Consider the following 19,653-nt stretch of genomic DNA (forward strand, 5'->3'; position numbering starts at 1 on the left):
ATGGGGTTTCACCATGTTGACCAGGCTGCTCACAAACTCCTTACCTCAGGTGATCCACCCGCCTCGGCTTCCCAAAGTGCTGGGATTACAGGCATAAGCCACCATGCGTGGCTGAGCCACCACATCTGACTACATGCCTTTTTAAAAAATGGGAAAAAAAAATTAAAAATATTCTTTCCATGTTGCTTGTATTTTGAGACAGTTTCACTCTTGTTACCCAGGCTGGATGGAGTGCAATGGCGCAATCTCAGCTCACCGCAACCTCCACCTCCTAGGTTCAGGCAATTCTCCTGCCTCAGCCTCCTGAGTAGCTGGGATTACAGGCACGCGCCACCATGCCCAGCTAATTTTTTGTACTTTTAGTAGAGACGGGGTTTCACCATGTTGACCAGGATGGTCTCGATCTCTTGACCTCGTGATCCACCCGCCTGGGCCTCTCAAAGTGCTGGGATTACAGGCGTGAGCCACCGCGCCCGGCCTAAAAATTAAAAATATAAAGAGAAAGTCTCACTCCTTGGAAATAACTACTGTCATAAAGTGCTTTTAAATGTATAAGCTTAAATGTGTGCTACTTAATTTTCCTGCTTAAAATTTCCCCTTAAAAGAATTATGTTTTAACAAATAGCATTAGGACATCCAGTTTAATATAATTAAGCCACTATTTTTGTGTTCCACATTGCAAAGTAGCTTCCAGTCTTAAGTGACGAAATGTGCCTTCTACTAAGACAGCCATGTGCTCTAGAAAAGAAGGCTGAGATCCAGGCTGTTAAATTACAATGGAATTCCCTTGCTTTGTATGTGGGCATTTACTTACCAATGTATGCCCTTTCTTCTGTGCTGATAGGCCATTCTCTGGTAATAGAGCAGCTTTAGCAGAAGAACTAAAGCTAAGGATCTAGAGGAAAGGTGTAATCATTTATAGAAGCCAAGGATATCTTTTTTTTTTTAGGAGAAATTTCTTCTTTTTTTTTTGTTTGTCTTTTGAGACAGGGTCTTGCTCTGTCACCCAGGCTGCAGTGACAGAGCAAGCTTCCCAGTAGCTGGGACTAGAGGTGCGCACCACCACACCTGGCTAATTTTTGTATTTTTTGTAGAGATGGGGTTTTGCCATGTTGCCCATGCTGGTCTCTAACTCTTGAGCTCAAGCGATCCTCCTGCCTTAGCCTTCCAAAATGTTGGGACTGCAGGCGTGAGCCACCACGCCTGGCCAGGAGGTTCTTGTTGGTTTTCTGTGTTTTGCTCCCACTCTACCTAGCCATTGACATAATTAACATGAAATTTGCAGGAATAGATCTCCTGGCTTTTCTTCTCTAGGCATTCCTTTTTTTCCTGCTGTCCTTTTATCGTATGTCCTAATTTTATTCGCCACTCACAACCCTTCCCTATCAAACTTGTTTTTATAGAAGAAATGTGTTTTTATATATCTTTGTCACTCTTGTATAATCTTTTGGTAATTGTCTACTTGCATTTTTGTGACATGTCCCTCTACAGGGAATGATACTAGTCTGCATTCTATAAAGTGAGTTTTTGCAAATAAATCTAATGTATATAACTTGGAGCATTGGCTAGATTAACTTTTTGGTATGGTAAGACATCCTTTAGCAGCAACAGATTTTAGCCCACAATGTGATTTGAATGAGTATTTGAATGAAATTTGCTGTATTTGGATTTAATTTTCTAATCCAGTTTTTGTCTTTTGGGATGGTTGGAAAATAGTCATCATAATGACTATCAATTGTCTTTCATAGATAGTGTCTCTGTCTCCCCAGTTTCTGTAAGTTCTCTTCCTGAGTGTTATTTGCTGCCTATGCCTATTCTTACTACTTATCTTATTTTAGATCACAGATTCTGCTGGCCATATTCTCTACTCCAAAGAGGATGCAACCAAGGGGAAATTTGCCTTTACCACTGAAGATTATGACATGTTTGAAGTGTGTTTTGAGAGCAAGGGTGAGTAACCAGAGTGTTTCCCTGGATTAAAAACCTTCTCCAACTCTAGTGCTCCTTATTACAGTCAGCACTTAATATCTAGTTTCCTTTGTATGTTTATTCTGATTTGGAGACCTGTTACCTTGTAGTCTTTGGAGTACCTTTTAAAAGGTCATCTAAGTGGAATAAAAGATTGAATAGGTGGAACAAGAGGATTTTTAGGGCAGTAAAAATACTCTGTATGGTACTGTAATAGTAGATTCATGTTATTATATGTTTGTCCAAACATTACATTTGGAATGTACACCAAGAGTGAATCCTAATATAAACTACGGGCTTTGGTTGATAATTATGTGTCCATGTAGGTTCATCATTTGTAACAAATGTACCACTCTGGTGGGAGATGATGATAATGGGGGAGGCTATGCATGTGTAAGGGGAAGGGGGATATGGGAAATCTTTGTACTTTCCTCTCAGTTTTGTTGTGAACCTAAAACTCCTCTAACAAAATGAAGTCTTAAAAAAAAAAAAAAGAAAAAAAGCTGGGCATGGTGGCTCACGACCTATAATCCCAGCACTTTGGGAGGCCAAGGCGGGCATATCACTGAAGGTTAAGAGTTTCAGACCAGCCTGGCCAACATGGTGAAACCCTGTCTCTACTAAAAATACAAAATTAGCTGGGTGTGGTGGCTCATGCCTGTAATCCCAGCTATTTGGGAGGCTGAGGCAGAAGAATCACTTAAACCCAGAAGGTGGAAGTTGCAGTGAGCAAGGTTTTGCCACTGCATTCCTGCCTGGGCGACAGAGTGAGACTGTGTCTCAAATAAACAACGGCAACAGCAAAAAACAAAACTGGCTAAGCATGGTGACTCATGCCTGTAATCCCATGCACTTCGGGAGGCCAAGGCAGGCAGATTACCTGAGGTCAGGAGTTCAAGACTAGGCTGGCCAACATGGTAAAACCCCGTCTCTACTAAAAATGCAAAAAATTAGCTGGATGTGGTGGCGCATGCCTGTAATCCCAGCTCTTGGGAGGCTGAGGCAGGAGAAGTGCCTGACAGTTCTCTGTGCAAGAGACTATATAGACTTGACTCTGACCATTCTGAGAAATGGTTGTTAGGTGATTTTGTTGTGCATATATCAAGTGTTCTTACCCAAACGTAGATGGTATAGCCTACTACCCACCTCGGCTATATTGCTCCTAGGCTACAAACTGTACAGCATGTGACTGTACTGAATACTGTAGGCCACTGGAACACAATGGTATTTGTGTATCTAAACATAGCGAAGATTTAGTAAAAATACAGTATTATAATAATCTTATGGGACCACCTTCATATATGCAGTTCGTCCTTCACTGAACTATCTTTATGCAGTGCCTGACTGTACTGTGCTGTGACAAACAGGGAGGTAGTTGGAAGACTGTAAATAAGAAGACAGCCTGATCATTTGGACCAGGTGGGGCTGGGAACTGCTTGGGTTTCACAATTTTTTCAATGAGGAAGGAAAAGCAAAAATTTGCATTCCATCTTCTGTGGGCAATGTCATAATCAGGATTACACACAGGATTTGGGAGAACAGAACACTCTGGGTACCACGTTTTGTTTGGAGATTTGTTGTTTTCATGCTCAGAAGATATCCTATGACTTGTCTTACTTTGTTCTCAGTCTTACCCTGTACAGTCTTACTGATATTTCTCTTGCTTTCAAATTAATCTTTCCAGTCTATCCAAAAGATGTTCTTTTTTTTTTAATTTATTTTAACCCAGCAACATTCTTGGATTTTTTAAAAAATATTTTATTTTTTTGAGACAGAGTCTCGCTCTGTCACCCAGGCTGGAGTGCAGTGGCATGATCTCGGCTCACTGCAACCTCCACCTCCCGGGTTCAAGCAATTCTCCTGCCTCAGTCTCCTGAGTAGCTGGGATTATAGGTGTGTGCTGCCATGCCCGTCTTACTTTTTTTATATTTTTAGTAGAGATGGGGTTTCACCATGTTGATCAGGCTGGTCTGGAATGCCTGACCTTGTGATCTGCCCACCTCAGCCTCCCAAAGTGCTGGAATTACAGGTGTGAGCCACTGTGCCCAGTCCAAAAGAAGTTCTTCACTGTCTTTCAAACATGCCATACTCCGATTTTAATTTCTGAGCCTTTGCTCATGCTTTGCCATCTGCCTAGAGTACTTTGCCTAAGCCCTGCCTTTAGGTGTTCCCTCTTTAGTGAAGCCTGTCCACAACTGCTTTCTTCCCTCCTCTTACCTTTGTTCCATATTGGGATTGTCTGAACCAATTCCTTTGGCTTAAAATTTTACATTGCTTTGAATTTTCACCATAGCTGTTTTGTGTATATGTCTTAAATCCCAATTGAATTATTTAAAGGCAGGGATTGTATCCTTGCTTAGTCCATTTTGTGCTGCTGTAACAGAACATCACAGACTGGGTAAACAGTAGAAATTTATTTGGTTTATGGGTCTGGAGCCCGGAAAGTCCAAGATCAAGGGGCCACAGCTCGTGAGGGAGGGCCTTCTTGCTGTGTGACAATAACATGGCAGAAGGTATCACATGGTGAGACAATGCACAGGAGAGCAAGAGGAGGTTGAACTCACTTTTATAACAAACCTACTCCTATGATAATGACATTAATCGATTGATGAGAGCAGAGTCCTCATGACCTAATCAGTTCTTTTTTTGAGATGCAGTGTTGCTTGTCACCCAGGCTGGAGTGCAGTGGTGGGATCTTGGCTCTCTGCAGCCTCCACCTTCTGAGTTTGAACCATTCTCCTGCCTCAGCCTCCTGAGTAGCTGGGACTGTAGGCACCCACCACCATGCCTGGCTAATTTTTGTGTTTTTGATAGAGACAGGGTTTTACCATGTTGGCCAGGATGGTCTCAGTCTCCTAACCTCATGATCCGTCCACCTCGGCCTCCCAAAGTGCTGGGATTACAGACGTGAGCCACAGCAATGGGCCTGACCTAATCAGTTCTTAAAGGTCCTACCTCTTGTTCGGTAGTGGCTCATGCCTATAATCCCAGCACTTTGGGAGGCTGAGGCAGGAGGACTGCTTGAGCCTAGGAGTTCCAGATCAGCCTGGAAAATATAGCAAGACCCTGTCTCTACAAAAAATATAAAAATTAGCTGGGTGTGGTGACTCACGCCTGTAGTCCCAGCTACATGAGAGGCTAAAGCAGGAGGATCACTTGAGCCCAGGATTCAAGGCTACAGTGAGCCATGATGATGCCACTGCACTCTAGCTTGGAGGACAGAGCAAGAACCTGTCTCAAAAAAAATTTTTTTTAAATAAGTATGTAAAATTAAAGGTTCTACCTCTCAACACTCTTGCATTAGGGATTAAGCTTCCAACACATGAACTTTGAGAAGGATGCATTTAAGCTGTATCCTATCCCTTTAAAATCTCTAGCACAGTTCTAGTACTTAGTGAGTTCTCAATGAGTAGTTACTGAGTTGACTTCAGTTCATTTCCAAAAACTTCCAGTGTCTCTCAGGCATCAGAGGGTACAGTACCATTAATTGTGGCTTATGGTCTCAGGAACCCCAGTGCTTAAGTGGCACTATAATTCCTAAAACTTCTAATTTCATGCAGGTAGTTTTAAATTTTATAGCTAGGTGAATTCCAGGGCATTGGGGCTGAACAGTTTTCTGGAGCTCTTTGGATCTTTTCCTTTCTCCTACTTGATGATTTAAGATTAGAATGCCTCTTCAATCCAGCTGAATCAGATTGACTCTTCTAACATGAACTATTTCTATTATAAGAATCATCCCTAAGATTTGAGCTCTTATTGTAAAGTTCTTTTCCCCCTTGAGCTGTTGTAACTCTTTTAAGGGCTTAGTGGAACTAGCTCTATAACATTTTATTCATCTGCTGAAATAAGGGATACATCGATCACAATGTTTGAGTGGAATATTAGATAAAACTTGTGCTCTTTTCAGTGCTCAGATTTATATTAAGTAAATCCAAGCTTAGCACATATCCAGTAATCCTAATTCATCATGGCCTTCTCTCAAAATTTGACAGGGCAACCTTTTCAGATATGGAAACATGCATTTTCAGCCCAAGTTAGTGCCCACTATCTCTTGATTTATATGCCAATCAATTTCACGCTGTTTTGATTTTTGAGTTTTATTTCTCAATTCAATAAGCCTGTGTGTTTTCTCTTCTGCTGTTCTGTTCCTCTGTAGCAGTTGCAGTATCTTGTGTCCTTGCCTGCTCGGAGATGTTTGCCAGCAGCATGTTCTTCTTGCTTTCCGGCACCCCACACAGATAGAGGCTTTGTCTGGAATGTTTGTGATTTTAGCCAGAGCCAGGAATTTTCTGCAACTGAGCAGGGGGAGGAGTTGTGGCTGTTTCCCTCTATTGAGTGGGTAGGGGTTCAGGGGAGGGAGGGAAGAGGGGTGGGTGGGTGGGTAATTTCCCGGAATTTTAAGTATTCCACACAATGAATCCTTTTATTTCTTTCTCAGGAACAGGGCGGATACCTGACCAACTCGTGATCCTAGACATGAAGCATGGAGTGGAGGCGAAAAATTACGAAGAGGTATGTCCTACAGTAACAGCCAGAAGAGGCAGCAGTGTGCTATGCTGTGAGGTTTCTGTTACCTCGCCAGGCCCACAGGCTGTGCTTTGCCCAAAAGGCTGTGGTTTCTTAGCAGTCATGTGACAGCCAGCCATGATCTTACTGATAAAAAAAGTTATATTAACAGCCTTGAACAATAATTCTAGCTGTGCTGTCAGCCAAAGGACTGAACTCACTGTCCCACAGAAATGTTGGTTTGGTAAAACACTCAAGCATATGGCATTAGTTCTCTCTCTCTCTTTTTTTTTTTTTTTCGAGACAGAGTCTTGCCTTGTTGCCAATGCTAGAGTGCAAGTCGTGTGATCTCAGCTCACTGCAACCTCCGCCTCCCGAGTTCAAGCAATTCTTCTGCCTCCCAAATTCAAGCGATTCACCTGCCTCAGCCTCCCGAGTAGCTGGGACTACAGGCACTTGCCACCACGCCTGGTTAATTTTTGTATTTTTAGTAGAGATGAGGTTTCACCATATTGGCCAGGCTGGTCTCCAATTCCTTACCTTGTGATCCCCCTGCCTCAGCCTCCCAAAGTGCCAGGATTACAGGTGTGAGCCATTGCACCCGGTCGGCATTAGTTCTGAGTTGGAAACTAAATATGTGTGTGTGGAGAGAGAGAGAGAGAGATTGATTTTAAAATGTTTAAAGCTGGAATTCAGTTATTTGTTATTGCCCAAGGTTAAGAAAACTGATTTGTTTTTAATTCCTAAGACTTTTTTCCAAAGACCAATGGTTGTTTCTATCTATCTGTCTGTCTGTCTATCTATCTATCTATGTATCTGTATCTATCTGCCTATCTATATCTAGGGCATGGATTCAATGCTGTTTAGTCTTCAACAACTGTTCTGTCTTTGGGAAATAACAATAGTCAAAGATAGTTTTCAGTTACGATAATTTCAAACATAAGAGGGCAGGATGGAGGAAAAAGCTGCAAGAGACTAGGAATGGTGATAATAGAAATTTGATGCTGATAGGAAGTATTTATTATAGAATAATAAAAACTGACATTTATTTGGGTGACAGGGAGATGGAGGTATACACAGAATGAGGAGAAGGGCAGTAGCCTTTTTCATCTCTGCTCGAGACTTTGGGGGCAGCACAAAAGGGTTCTTCAAACAAAGGGCACCTTTGAAAAACCACCAGAACTATTTAAGACGAGAGAATTGATCTTTTCAGAAAGATAAGAGTATTTTTACCCAGCAGAACAGAACCTGAGGACATGAAGGAGGAGTGGGGTACAGGAAATAGAATTGACTTTTGAAGAATGAGAACCAAGAAAATGAAGGAAAATTGGTTTAAGTGATTGAGGAAAATTGTCTAGGAATAGTGAAACAGAAGTTGCTCTCTCTTTGGTCAGGACTTTGGAAGGAAAATATCCTAAAATGGAAGAAGATTGGAAGTGACTGGGTAATTCTGCAACAGGAAGTAGCACAATTGCAGCTCTTCCTTGTTCAGATCCTCAGTTGAATGAAACTAGGTAGTGTTATTTAGAGGCAGTAAGTAGGAGCAAGTGATACAGTTGTGAATGGGTGACAATTCCCAGTAGAGACTTTTAAGTTGTTTGTTTCTGTTTCTAGGCTAGTTTAATTTAAATAAAACCAAAAAACCTCTTTATTTGATGAATTTAAGAGTAAATTGAAAAATCTTTTTAAACCTTCATGATTCAGAAGAATCTTAATTATATTTATATAAGATTATGCTCAAGTGCTTTTGTAAGATATAAACACTAGGGAAAATGTTGTCATTATTATGAGGTGGAAGAATAGGTAAAATGATTTCCAGTTTGTGGTTACTGCTTCTGTTCCCCAACTGTGCACCATTCTCAGTTGAATTTGTACTCTGCGGAATTTCACCTGTTTTGGTTTTTTTCTCCAACATGATGGCTGTTGATATTTATTAAATAACAACACATCAATGCCCTATTAGACAGTAGACATAGTTCCCCTGAAAAATCAGAGGACATTATTGTGGGTCTATATAAAGAATGCTTTATACACAGTTGTTGTATAGCATTTTAGAACCCCTATACCTCCTGGAATTTCCATCATCCTTGGACTTTATAGACATTAGGAAAGGGGCTTATCTTTCCTGACCTTTTGCTTAATCCAAGAGGGGATTCCCTAGCCCAAAGGAAACTACGGTGCTTCCTTTGCCTGCTTCCTGCTTCAGATGTCTGACACGTCCTAAGCCTTTTTTTACGCATGTAGTTACAACACAACTCCAAAGTTCTGCTTCTTAACCAAGAAACTCCTCCCCACTGCTGTCTTTAACATCTCTCCTCACCCTCCTACCCCTCCCTCATGCCCCCCAACAGCAAACCAGATTGATACAGAAGAGGAATGGCTATGACACAGTCCAAGGACCAGCCCCTTTCTTCAGTCTGCAGCAAGGCTCCCTTGAACCTTCCTTAGAAATGACTGTTAGCTGATTGGGCGTGGTGGCTCACGCCTGTAATCCCAGCAATTTGGGAGGCCAAGCTGGGCGGATCACCTCACGTCAAGAGTTCAAGACCAGCCAGACCAACTTGGCGAAAACCCCATCTCTATTAAAAATACAAAAATTAGCCGGGCGTGGTGGCAGGCACCTCTAGTCCCAGCTAATCAGGAGGCTGAAGCAAGAGAATTGCTTGAACCCAAGAGACAGAGGTTGCAGTGAGCTGAGATCTCACCACCGCACTCCAGCCTGTGCAAGAGTGCAGTGAGACTCTTATCTCAGAGAGAGAGAGAAAGGGAAAACAAAAGGAAAGAAATGGCTTTTAGTTGTCTCTGAGCTAATATCTGTGACAAGAACACACATCATGGAAGCACTTTGGGCCGGTTATAGTGTAATCCCAGCACTTTGAAAGGCTGAGGTGGGCAGATCACCTGAGGTCAGGAATTAAAGATCAGCCTGACCAACTTGGCGAAAACCCCATCTCTACTAAAAATACAAAAATTAGCTAGGCTTGGTGGCAGGCATCTGTAGTCCCAGCTACTCAGGAGACTGAAGCAAGAGAATCGCTTGAACCTGGGATATGGAGGTTGCAGTGAGCCAAGATCGCACCACTGCACTCCAGCCTCTGCGAGAGTACAATGAGACTCCATCTCAAGAAAAAAACAAACAAACAAAAAAAAACAAAAAAGAAAGAAATAGCCGTTAGTTGTCTCTGAGCTAATATCTTTGACAAGAACACAGATCATAGAAGCACTGGTCCGGGTGCGGTATCCCAGCCTGTAATCCCAGCACTTTGAAAGGCTGAGGTTGGCAGATCACCTGAGATCAGGAGGTCGAGACCAGCCTGGCCAACATGGTGAAACTCCATCTCTACTAAAAATACAAAAATTTGCCTGTAATCCCTGCTACTCAGGCTGAGGCAGGAGAATCGCTTGAACCCGAGAGGTGGAAGTTGCAGTGAGCCAAGATTGCACCACTACACTCCAGCCTGGGCAACAGAACAAGACTCTGTCTCAAAAAAAAAAAAAAAAAAAAAAAAAAAGAAGCACTTTGTTCCCTTGTTAATCAGAGCATACTGAGCATATGTAGAGTTTTTGAGGCATTTAATTTCAGGCCCTTGAGATAATGGAGAGGCTTTATCTCCAGAGGATTTGGAACCTTTGGCATCAATATTAAGGGAATGTGGCACACTCCTTTAACGTTCTTCACATCCAACACATCTCTTCCTCATATTTGTGGACTCATAGTTTTGAAATCCCATGTGGTCCTGTAAAATTGAATGGTAATTGTACCACACTACCTACCTAAATTGTTGTTAGTTAATGCATGTGAAATTGCTATGTAACACAATACAAATGTAAGGTGATATTATTTGGAAGACAGAATGCTTGTCATATTGTAAAGAAGCATTAAGTCTTGTCGTTTGAAAGAGAAAGAATACCTCTGTCCTCAGAAATAAAGAAAGCACTTTTGATTTTGATTTCCTGTATTGTAGTTTATGAACCTCTGACCACTGTCTTGCTTTTGCCCTTCAGAGGGTGTGTCTTTGTAGATTCAGGATGTGAACCAAGCCACTTCTTTTTAGTTTATGATCTGTGGACTAGAGCAGTTGTTTGCAAGGACTTACTGTCTGATTGTGCAGCTGGGAGAATGCAGGCAATTACTGTCCCACAAAGAAGGAGCTATCTGACACATCTTCTAACTCCTGGGCTGTGCATCCCACAAGTAAAATACTGTTTTGCCGAGGGATTCTATTTGTCTGTCATTGCTATCAGCAGATATACCAAAAACACAGCTGCCCTGGTTGGAGCAACAGCTGAAGACTTTCCAAAATTTCTGTTTCTCTGAGTGCTCTCAGGAAAGAAGTTTGACCATGTACTAGATCCAAAATCCTTTTCTATCTTTCTTTCCTTTTTTTTGGAGACAGAGTCTTGCTCTGTTGCCCACTGGAGTGCAGTGGCATGATCTCGGCTCACTGCAACCTCTGCCTCCTGGGTTCAAGCAATTCTCCTGCCTCAGCCTCCCAAGCAGCTGGGACTACAGGTGCATGCCAACATACCCAGCTAAGTTTTGTGTATTTTTAGTAGAGATGGGATTTCACCATGTTGGCCAGGCTGATCTCGATCTCTTGACCTTGTGATCTGCCCACCTTGGACTCCCAAAGTGCTGGGATTACAGGCATGAGCCACTGGGCCCAGCCCCAACTCCCCCTTTTTTTTTCTCTTTTTGAGACAGACTCGCGCTCTGTCACCCAGGCTCTAATGCAGTGGTCAATCTTGGCTCATTGCAACCTCTGCCTCCCAGATTCAAACAATTCTCCTACCACAGCCTCCCAAGTAGCTGGGATTATAAGCGTGCACCACCACAGCCAGCTAATTTTTGTATTTTTAGTAGAGGCAGCGTTTCACCATGTTGGCCAGGCTGGTCTCAAACTCCGGACCTGAAGCCATCTGGCCACCTCGGCCTCCCAAAGTGCTGGGATTACAGGTGTGAGCCACTGTATCCGGCCACAATCCTTTTCTTGATGTAAGTTAAATGAAATAACATAGGTAAAGCACCTGACACATAATTAGTTTGTCATTTCAGTATATTTTATACTTGTCCTGGAAACGGGTATGGTCATAACAGAGTAAATAGGATCTTTCAAAATTTCATTTAGCCCTAACATTGATAGTTTTAACTGGACTTATTTTGGCACCTTGGTGACCTTTTAAACTTCTGTGACTACTCTCATCCCCAGGAAGTAGATGTCCTTAGATTTAGGTAGGTCTGTTAATGTTTTTTTGTTTGTTTTTTTCTTTGTTTTTAGACAGGGTCTTATTCTGTCACCCAGGCTGAAGTGTGTGGCTCATGGCTCATGGCTCATTGAAGCCTCAATTTCCAGGGCGGCTCAGGTGGTTCTCCCACCTGAGCCCCCCTGGTAGCTGGCACTACAGGTGTGCACCACCACACCTGGTTAATTTCTTATGTGTGTGTGTGTTTTTTTCTTGTAGAGATGGAGTTTTCCTGTGTTGCCCAGACTAGTCTCAAACTCCTGGGCTCAAATGATTCACGTGCCTCAGCCTCCCAAAGTGCTAGGATTACAGACATGAGCCACTACACCCAGCGGTGTTATGTTTATCTTGCTGTGTTAGACTAGATCGTCTTCACATTTATTGCTGTGCTCTTGGAGTAGTTGGTGGGGGCTGTGGTGGGAGGTGTGGAGGCAGCAAACTACTTTGACTGAATTTGTCTTGTCACAAGAAGCTTCTCTCTTGGATCTTGATGCGCCACCAAGGTAAAGAATCTAGAGATTCTCTAGAGGTTAGATTAATACCTCTGTTTTAAGAAGCGGTTTTTTCAGAGAGTTAACACCTTTTTTTTGGCACAGTTACATATAACTGTGTAAACTCTTTAGATTCAAATCATCATTATAATGGACGATTTTGATATGGTTTAAAAAGAGTTTAATTTTACTGGTATTTTGGAGGTGTTATACAGGAAAAGGCTTTGTAACTTGTAGCTTTTCAAACAGTACCTACCATGACTGCTAAGAATGATGTTAATAGATATGATGGTAGAGAAGGCTTTCTCTTAGGCAGTGAGCCTCATGAAAATAGATGCAGGCCCGGCCCGGCCCAGTGGCTCACGCCTATAACCCCAGCACTTTGGAAGGCTGAAGCGGGTGGATCACCTGAGGTCAGGAGTTCGAGACCAGCCTGGCCAACATGGTGAAACCCTGTCTCTACTAAAAATACAAAAATTAGTCAGGCATGGTGGCAAGCAACTATAAACCCAGCTACTCAGGAGGCTGAGGCAGGAGGATTATTTGAACCCAGGAGGCAGAGGTTGCAGTGAACCAAGATCATGCCACTGCACTCCAGCATGTGCGACAGAGTAAGACTCCATCTCAAAAAGAAAAAGAAAAGAAAATTGATACAGAGTGCTCTTAGCATACAGGAAACACTAGCTTCAGGGGACCAGCAGCACTTAGCTACTTTGAGAAAGTTGGCTTCTTTGTAGACGGCATAGAGTGGGCAGAACAGGTCTATTGCAAGTGTTTACTATGTATCAGGTGTTTAAGACTATATAAACTATAAATCGTTTTAATTTCCTTGAGTTCAGGGGCCAAACTAGTATGGAGGGAGGGAGAGGATAAAATCAAAACAGTCTGTGAATATGACAATATATGATTGAGTGTTAATTGTGTGACACAGTAAGTGTTGTAGGGGTTCAGGGAAGAGAGAGCATGGACAGGAGTGGTTGAAGGAGGCTTGAAAGATAGGTCCGATTTGGGTACAGTGAGCATGTATGCTTTTAGAAGTCAGGGATTCTCTTCTCAAATTTTACAGAAGAGTTTGGCAGTTTAAATGCTGTAATGACCCTGGTAGGGAGTTAAGAGACCATGGTACTGTTTATCTTGGTTGGCCATTCAAAGGGCTGAGTAACTTTAAGGAATCTTTAGTTTCCTCATTTGCCTTGTAGCTATAACATCCTTTGATTATTTAACAACTACATGCAGCTTGCCAGGGGAATGTCACCCCCTACTGGAGAAGCTGTGGTGCACATTATCTTACAGACACCTCATGCTTCCAGCCATGAAGGAAAGTAGAATAGAATACCATCCTGCCTTCATGAAACATGTATAATTTGGCATTCTTACAGATCCTTTGAACAGTTCAATCAACTGTTTAGAAGAACAGAATAACAGAAAAGTGGGAATTTCGATATTGAGGATTTTTTAGCTTTTTGCACTATGATATAAAGTCTTAATGCTATTTATTGGATGTTTAGTCCTGAGCAAGTGAAGAGGGTCTTCTTGAGAATATTTACCATGATTTGTCTTAAAATTTTACTCTATTGCCCCATAAAAATAATAGCAATGGGAAACCTAAGAAGTTTATTAGTCAAGCAAAAAGGACAACTTATATAGATCCTTGTAGCCTAATATAGCTTGTTCATTTCACCTGTGATTCAGGAAAAACTTAGTGTAGTCATCTGGTTTTCTTTACTGAATTTCTAGTACTTAATTAGAATAAACTCGGATAGACTTGAATTCTGATCCCAGCTGCACCAAGCTGTGATACTTTGGGCAAGTTATTTAACACCTCAGAGCCTTGGTTTCCTCATCTACAAACTTAAGGATAAAAATATTTACCTTATAGGCTTGCAAGGATTAAATGAGATTATAAAATATACCACATTGTGAGCATATATGAATAGGTCTGATTCATTATACTACCTTTTTCATCCCCTTCCCCAGTTTTGTCTCAGCCTAACTTTTGAGCCTTTTATGTCTTGACTATTCATAGTTGCTAAACATGCCTGCACTTTACTCCTTCCGTGTTTTGGTTTACAGGTTCCCCTCAGCCTTAAAGGCCTTCTCAAAAGTCCTGCCCAACTTGTGAAACCCAGCTCACCCACTTCCTGTTAAGCTTCACTTTGTCCTCCCAACTAGAACTCGGGTTTTTTGTTTGTTTGTTTCTTTCTTTCTTTCTTTCTTTTTTTTTTTTTTAAGGAGGGGTTTCACCATGTTGGTCAGGCTGGTCTTGAACTTCCGACCTCAGGTGATCCGCCCGCCTTGGCCTCCAAAGTGCTTGGATTACAGGCGTGAGCCACCGCGCCCGGCCCTAGAACTCGGTTTTTAATGTGTATCTTTGTTGTAGAAGTTACTATATAAAGCCATATATTATGGTTATAACTTACTGTGTAAGCCTTTCCATCAGATTATGAGAGCTTAAGATCATAACTTATCGTACCTTGCACATAATAAGAACTCAGAAAAAAACATTAAGGCCTTAAAATGTTAAAGAAAAATCAAGAAACTTTTTACATTTGTTTTAAGCTGGCTACAAAAGTCTATTTTTAATTATGTATTCTTGCAATAAAGTTTTTTTCTGTATTATTATTATTACTTTGTAATAGAGATGGGGTCTTGCTGTGTGTTGCCCAGGCTAGTCTCCAGCAATCCACCCACCTTGGCTTCCCAAAGTGCTGGTATCACTGGCATAAACCACTGCCGCTAGCCTGCAATGAAGTGGGTTTTTTTTGTTTGCTTGGTTTTTACCACTGACTACTACTATTTCTTTTCTTTCTTTTTTTTTTTTTCGAAACAGAATCCACTCAGCCCAGGCTGGAGTGCAGTGGTGCCTTCTTAGCTCACTGCAACCTCTGCCTCCCAGGTTCAAAGGATTCTCGTGCCTCAGCCTCCTGAGAAGCTGGAACTACAGGAGTATGCCACCATGCCCAGCTAATTTTTGTATTTTTAATAAAGACAAGGTTTCACCATGTTGGCCAGGCTGGTCTCAAACTTTTGTCTTGAAGTGATCCACCTGCCTTGGCCTCCCAAAGTGCTGAAATTACAGGTGTGAGCCACCACACCTGACTAATTTTTTTCTTTTGTAAAAATTAACAACAGAAATTTATTTCTTATAGTTCTGGAGTCTAGGAAGTTCAAGATAAGGGCGCCATTGTGGTCAGGTTCTGGTGAGGGCCCTCTTCTGATTGCACGCTGCCTTCTCACTCTGTTCTCACATGGAGGAATGTGGAATTACTTTCCTTAATAGCATTTAATTGTTAAGTCTGTCAGATTTTGGTGGTTTGAACAGATTTTTGTTCTTTAATTTCCTGCAAATATTATTTTCATTTCTAGGTCTAGATTCAATGTAGAAATAGATCTATGATTGTTGTTACTGTTGAGTATCCATAGTGTACTATGTGTTTGGAATAGCAAGTTAGATTTCAGTATTGTTTTAGTCTCTTGAGATTTCTTTAAGATTTCTAGACTTTAAATTAGTATCATGAGTGAACGTAATTATTAGGCAAAAATGACTTTTAGGCAATGAGACTTCATCCCACTAATGAAGTTTTGAAAATAATTTCCTGGATGAAAGATGGGATTCAACAGAGATTTTTTTTGTGTGGGGAGGAGTCATAGTCTCACTCTGTCTCCCAGGCTGGAGTACAGTGACATGATCTTGGCTTATTGCAGTGTTGACCTCCCGGGCTCAAGTGATCCTCCTGCCTCTAGCCTCTCAAAGTGCTGGGATTACAGGTGTGAGCCACTGTGCCTGGCCTTGGCAGAGATTTTGTTGAGGAAATAAAATCGACTTTGAAGATAGGAATTTGACTGTTTGGTTATGAATAGAGGTGTAGAGTCTGGAGTAGTACCTATACTAGGAAAGGGGTTGGGGATTGAAAAATATTAAGTAACTAATGTGGAATACAAGCAGTGTGGAATGCTATGCAGCAGTCAAGAAGAATAAAGTGAATTAATAAGCACTGACATTTTTGGAAAGATCTTATTAAATGGAAAAAAGGCTGTAGAACAATGTATGTAGTATGATCTCATTTATAAATATATTTTAAGTTATATTTTTCTGTGTACATTTACATACAAAAGCATAGTGTCTCAGAAGAAAAAGTGTGTAAAGATAATACATCAACTTTATAACCGTTGTTACCTCTGGAAAGCAATGCGGGAATGTGGGGATTGAGGAACCATGAAGGTAGACTTTTGGTTTATATTCTCTTTGCTTCTGGAGTTTAAATTTTTAGCAGAAGAATATATTTATGTGTTGGTTGTATTAACTAAAAAATAAATTTTATTAGTGGAAAGGGATTAGGTACAGCTTGCAGGGGGCTGTAATCTACAAAAGCCATCTACAGTACCAAGTTTAATCCCATCATTGTTTTTGGGTTTTAGGCCTCTGGACTATTGTCCTTTAACAACAACAACAAAAAAAAAAAAGCAGGAAAGAGGGATTAAGTAGGCTTTAAAGTAATTTTTAAAAATATTATTTTCAGCTGGCAGAGGCACAGCCATAGTTTCACTTCCAGTTTCTTTTGCAAATTTCTATTTAGGCAACTTTAAATAATTTATCTTTAAGAAGTATCATGCCATTTCCTTTATACTGTCTCATTCAGGAAGCTCTGGGGTCGGGGGGGAGTATAGAGCAGGAGGAAAGATGTTAGACTAAGGCTCAGCTTGTATAGCTCCTGTATTTTTCTTGGGCAATGTTTTTGTTCTGCAGCTCTGTATGAGATCGATGAACAGATATATATTCTGGGTTAATGACAAAACCTGGCATTTGGCCATACAACTAGGAAAGTTAGCTCTGTGCATTAACCATTGGCTAAATCTTACACCCAGAAGCTGTTCTGCAGTTACCAGTCACACTGTTAACTGTAGCCAACATTTTACAAATGCAAGAAAATGTGCATCTGGTGAGAGAAAACGTAGGTGTATCATCACAAGTCTATCACCATATTTTTATGGACGTTAAATATAAACTCAATTTTTATATCCCAATCTTAACAGCAGTTTGTTTTATTTTAAATAACTTTTGTTCACACATTTAGTGAAGAATATAATAAGAAAACATAAAATAAATGCCTCCTATTCATCCCTTGTTGACTGCTGTTAACGTTTCATAGAGAAAGGACAAGGACAATTAATTGAACAAAAAAGAGGAAAAAAAGTGGGCCACAGGGAATGTACAGTAAATAGGGAATAAAGAAGCAGATATAGAAACAGAATTATTAAGGCCAGGTGAGGTGGATCATGCCTGTAATCCCAGCACTTTGGAGGTCGAGGCGGGCAGATCACCTGAGGTCAGGCGTTCGAGACCAGCCTGGCTAACGTGGTGAAGTCTCATCTCTACTGAACATATAAAAATTAGCCTGGTGTGGTGGTGCACACCTGTAATCCCAGCTACACGGGAGGCTGAGGTGGGAGGATTTAAGATCTGGAAAGCTGGCCAGGAGTGATGGTTCACACCTGTAATCCCAGCACTTTGGGAGGCCGAGGTGGGCAGATCACAAGGTCAAGAGATCAAGACCATCCTGGCCAACATGGTGAAACCCCGTCTCTACTAAAAATTCAAAAAATTAGCTGGGCATGGTGGCGTGTGCCTACAGTCCAGCTACTCAAGAGGCTGAGGCAGGAGAATCATTGAACCCTGAAGGCAGAGGTTGCAGTGAGCCAAGATTGCGCCACTGTACTCCAGCCTGGTTTCAGAGCAAGATTCCATCTAAAAAAAAAAAAGAAAAGAAACAAAAAGAAAAAAGATCTCTAGTGGTTTATCCCATTTTAAAGACAAGCATAATCTAAGATTGATAAGAAAAAAACAGAATAATGAAATCTTTGCTGGTGTGATACATGCCTCTAGTTATTAGGTACTCTTAGAGTTTTCTTAGGGGTCTAAGTTGAGAACAGGAGACAGTTAATTTCTTTCTCACATCCTTCATTCCTCAGTATACAGGGAATTCCCTTCAAGATTTCTTTTGATAATTGGCTGTGTTATTTCTAAAAGAAAAATTCAGTGCAGTTTTCTCACATCTGTGCTCTGATATTAAACCTTAAAGTTGTTGTAGGATTTATTGGAACAAACCAGAATTCTCTACTTGTGTATTTTGAATTATTACCTTAATGCTATAATAACACATGCTTAATAAATAACACATGCTGTCAGTCCTATGTACTGTCAAAGGTTTAATGAATTTAGTGGTTTTTCTTCTAAAATCAGGTTTGACCCAATATGACTCTCAAATTTATTATATTAATAATATTGTTTACTTCTTACACATGAGTGGAAGGGCAAAGTAAAGTGCTTTACTAAAGTCCAAAAGCAGCTGGGCCTGGTGGCTCACACCTGTAGTCCCAACACTTTGGGAGGCCGAGATGGGCAGATTGCTTCAGCTTAGGAGTTTGAGACCAGCTTGGGCAATATGGCAAAACCCCATCTCTACAAAAAGTACAAAAATTAGCTGGGGGTGGCAGTGCATGACTGTGGTCCCAGCTACTGGGGAAGCTGAGGCAGCGGGATGATTGCTTGAGCCCAGGAGGTTGAGCCTGCAATCAGCCAATATCGTGCCACTGCACTCCAGCCTGGGCAACAGAGTGAATGAGACCCTGTCTCAAAACAAAAAATTTTGAGACAATAGTATATCCTACTTAATAGCCTACTGTTATTATATTACTTCTAAAGAGATTTTAGTCAAAATTAAAGTATCAAAAAAGGTCTGAAATGGAAAGATATAGTCTATAGGGAAAGAAAGAAGCCCAAATTTTAAAATGTTAGGATGATTGATAGGGGAAAATTTAAATCTGGTGAAACTTTAAAAAAGACTCCTAAGCTGGGCATAGTAGCTCACACCTGTAATCCCAGCACTTTGGGAGTCTGAGGCAGGTGGATCACAAGGTCAGGATATTGAGACCATCCTAGCCAACATGGTGATACCCCGTCTCTACTAAAAATACAAAAATTAGCTGGGCATGGTGGTATGTGCCTGTAATCCCAGCTACGTGGGAGGCTGAGGCAGGAGAATGGCTTGAGCCAGGCAGTCGGACGGAGATTACAGTATGCCAAGATCACACCATGGCACTCCAGCCTGGCGACAGAGCGAGACTCCATCTCAAAAAAAAAAAGACTCCTCCGTTGCCTTCCTTATGTTCTTGACTGAATCAGTGTTTTCAGGGAGCTGAAAATATTTATTCTTTTCCAGATTGCAAAAGTTGAGAAGCTCAAACCATTAGAGGTGGAGCTGCGACGCCTAGAAGATCTTTCAGAATCTATTGTTAATGATTTTGCCTACATGAAGAAGAGAGAAGAGGAGATGCGTGATACCAATGGTGAGGGGGAAGGCGACTCTTAAGTAACCCATAAATGAGACCATCCCCAAACTTTCAATTCTGGTGTACCCTTTTCTCAGTTTTGCCAAGACAGGTA

General features: G+C 41.3%; 1 protein-coding gene across 1 annotated transcript in view; it reads left to right on the forward strand.

Annotated features, from left to right (window-relative positions):
* The window catches only part of TMED10 (transmembrane p24 trafficking protein 10), a 48,633-nt gene that overhangs the window by 25,191 nt on the left and 3,789 nt on the right, over window positions 1-19,653 (forward strand). Inside the window, exons 2-4 of the mRNA XM_032287826.1 lie at window positions 1,839-1,950; window positions 6,407-6,480; window positions 19,430-19,556. Coding sequence (XP_032143717.1) covers window positions 1,839-1,950; window positions 6,407-6,480; window positions 19,430-19,556 — 313 coding nt within the window. The remainder of the gene's footprint in view (window positions 1-1,838; window positions 1,951-6,406; window positions 6,481-19,429; window positions 19,557-19,653) is intronic.

Source organism: Sapajus apella, unplaced genomic scaffold (genome assembly GCF_009761245.1).
Source record: "Sapajus apella isolate SASKATOON/1434 unplaced genomic scaffold, GSC_monkey_1.0 scaffold20, whole genome shotgun sequence".
Classification (NCBI taxonomy): domain Eukaryota; kingdom Metazoa; phylum Chordata; class Mammalia; order Primates; family Cebidae; genus Sapajus; species Sapajus apella.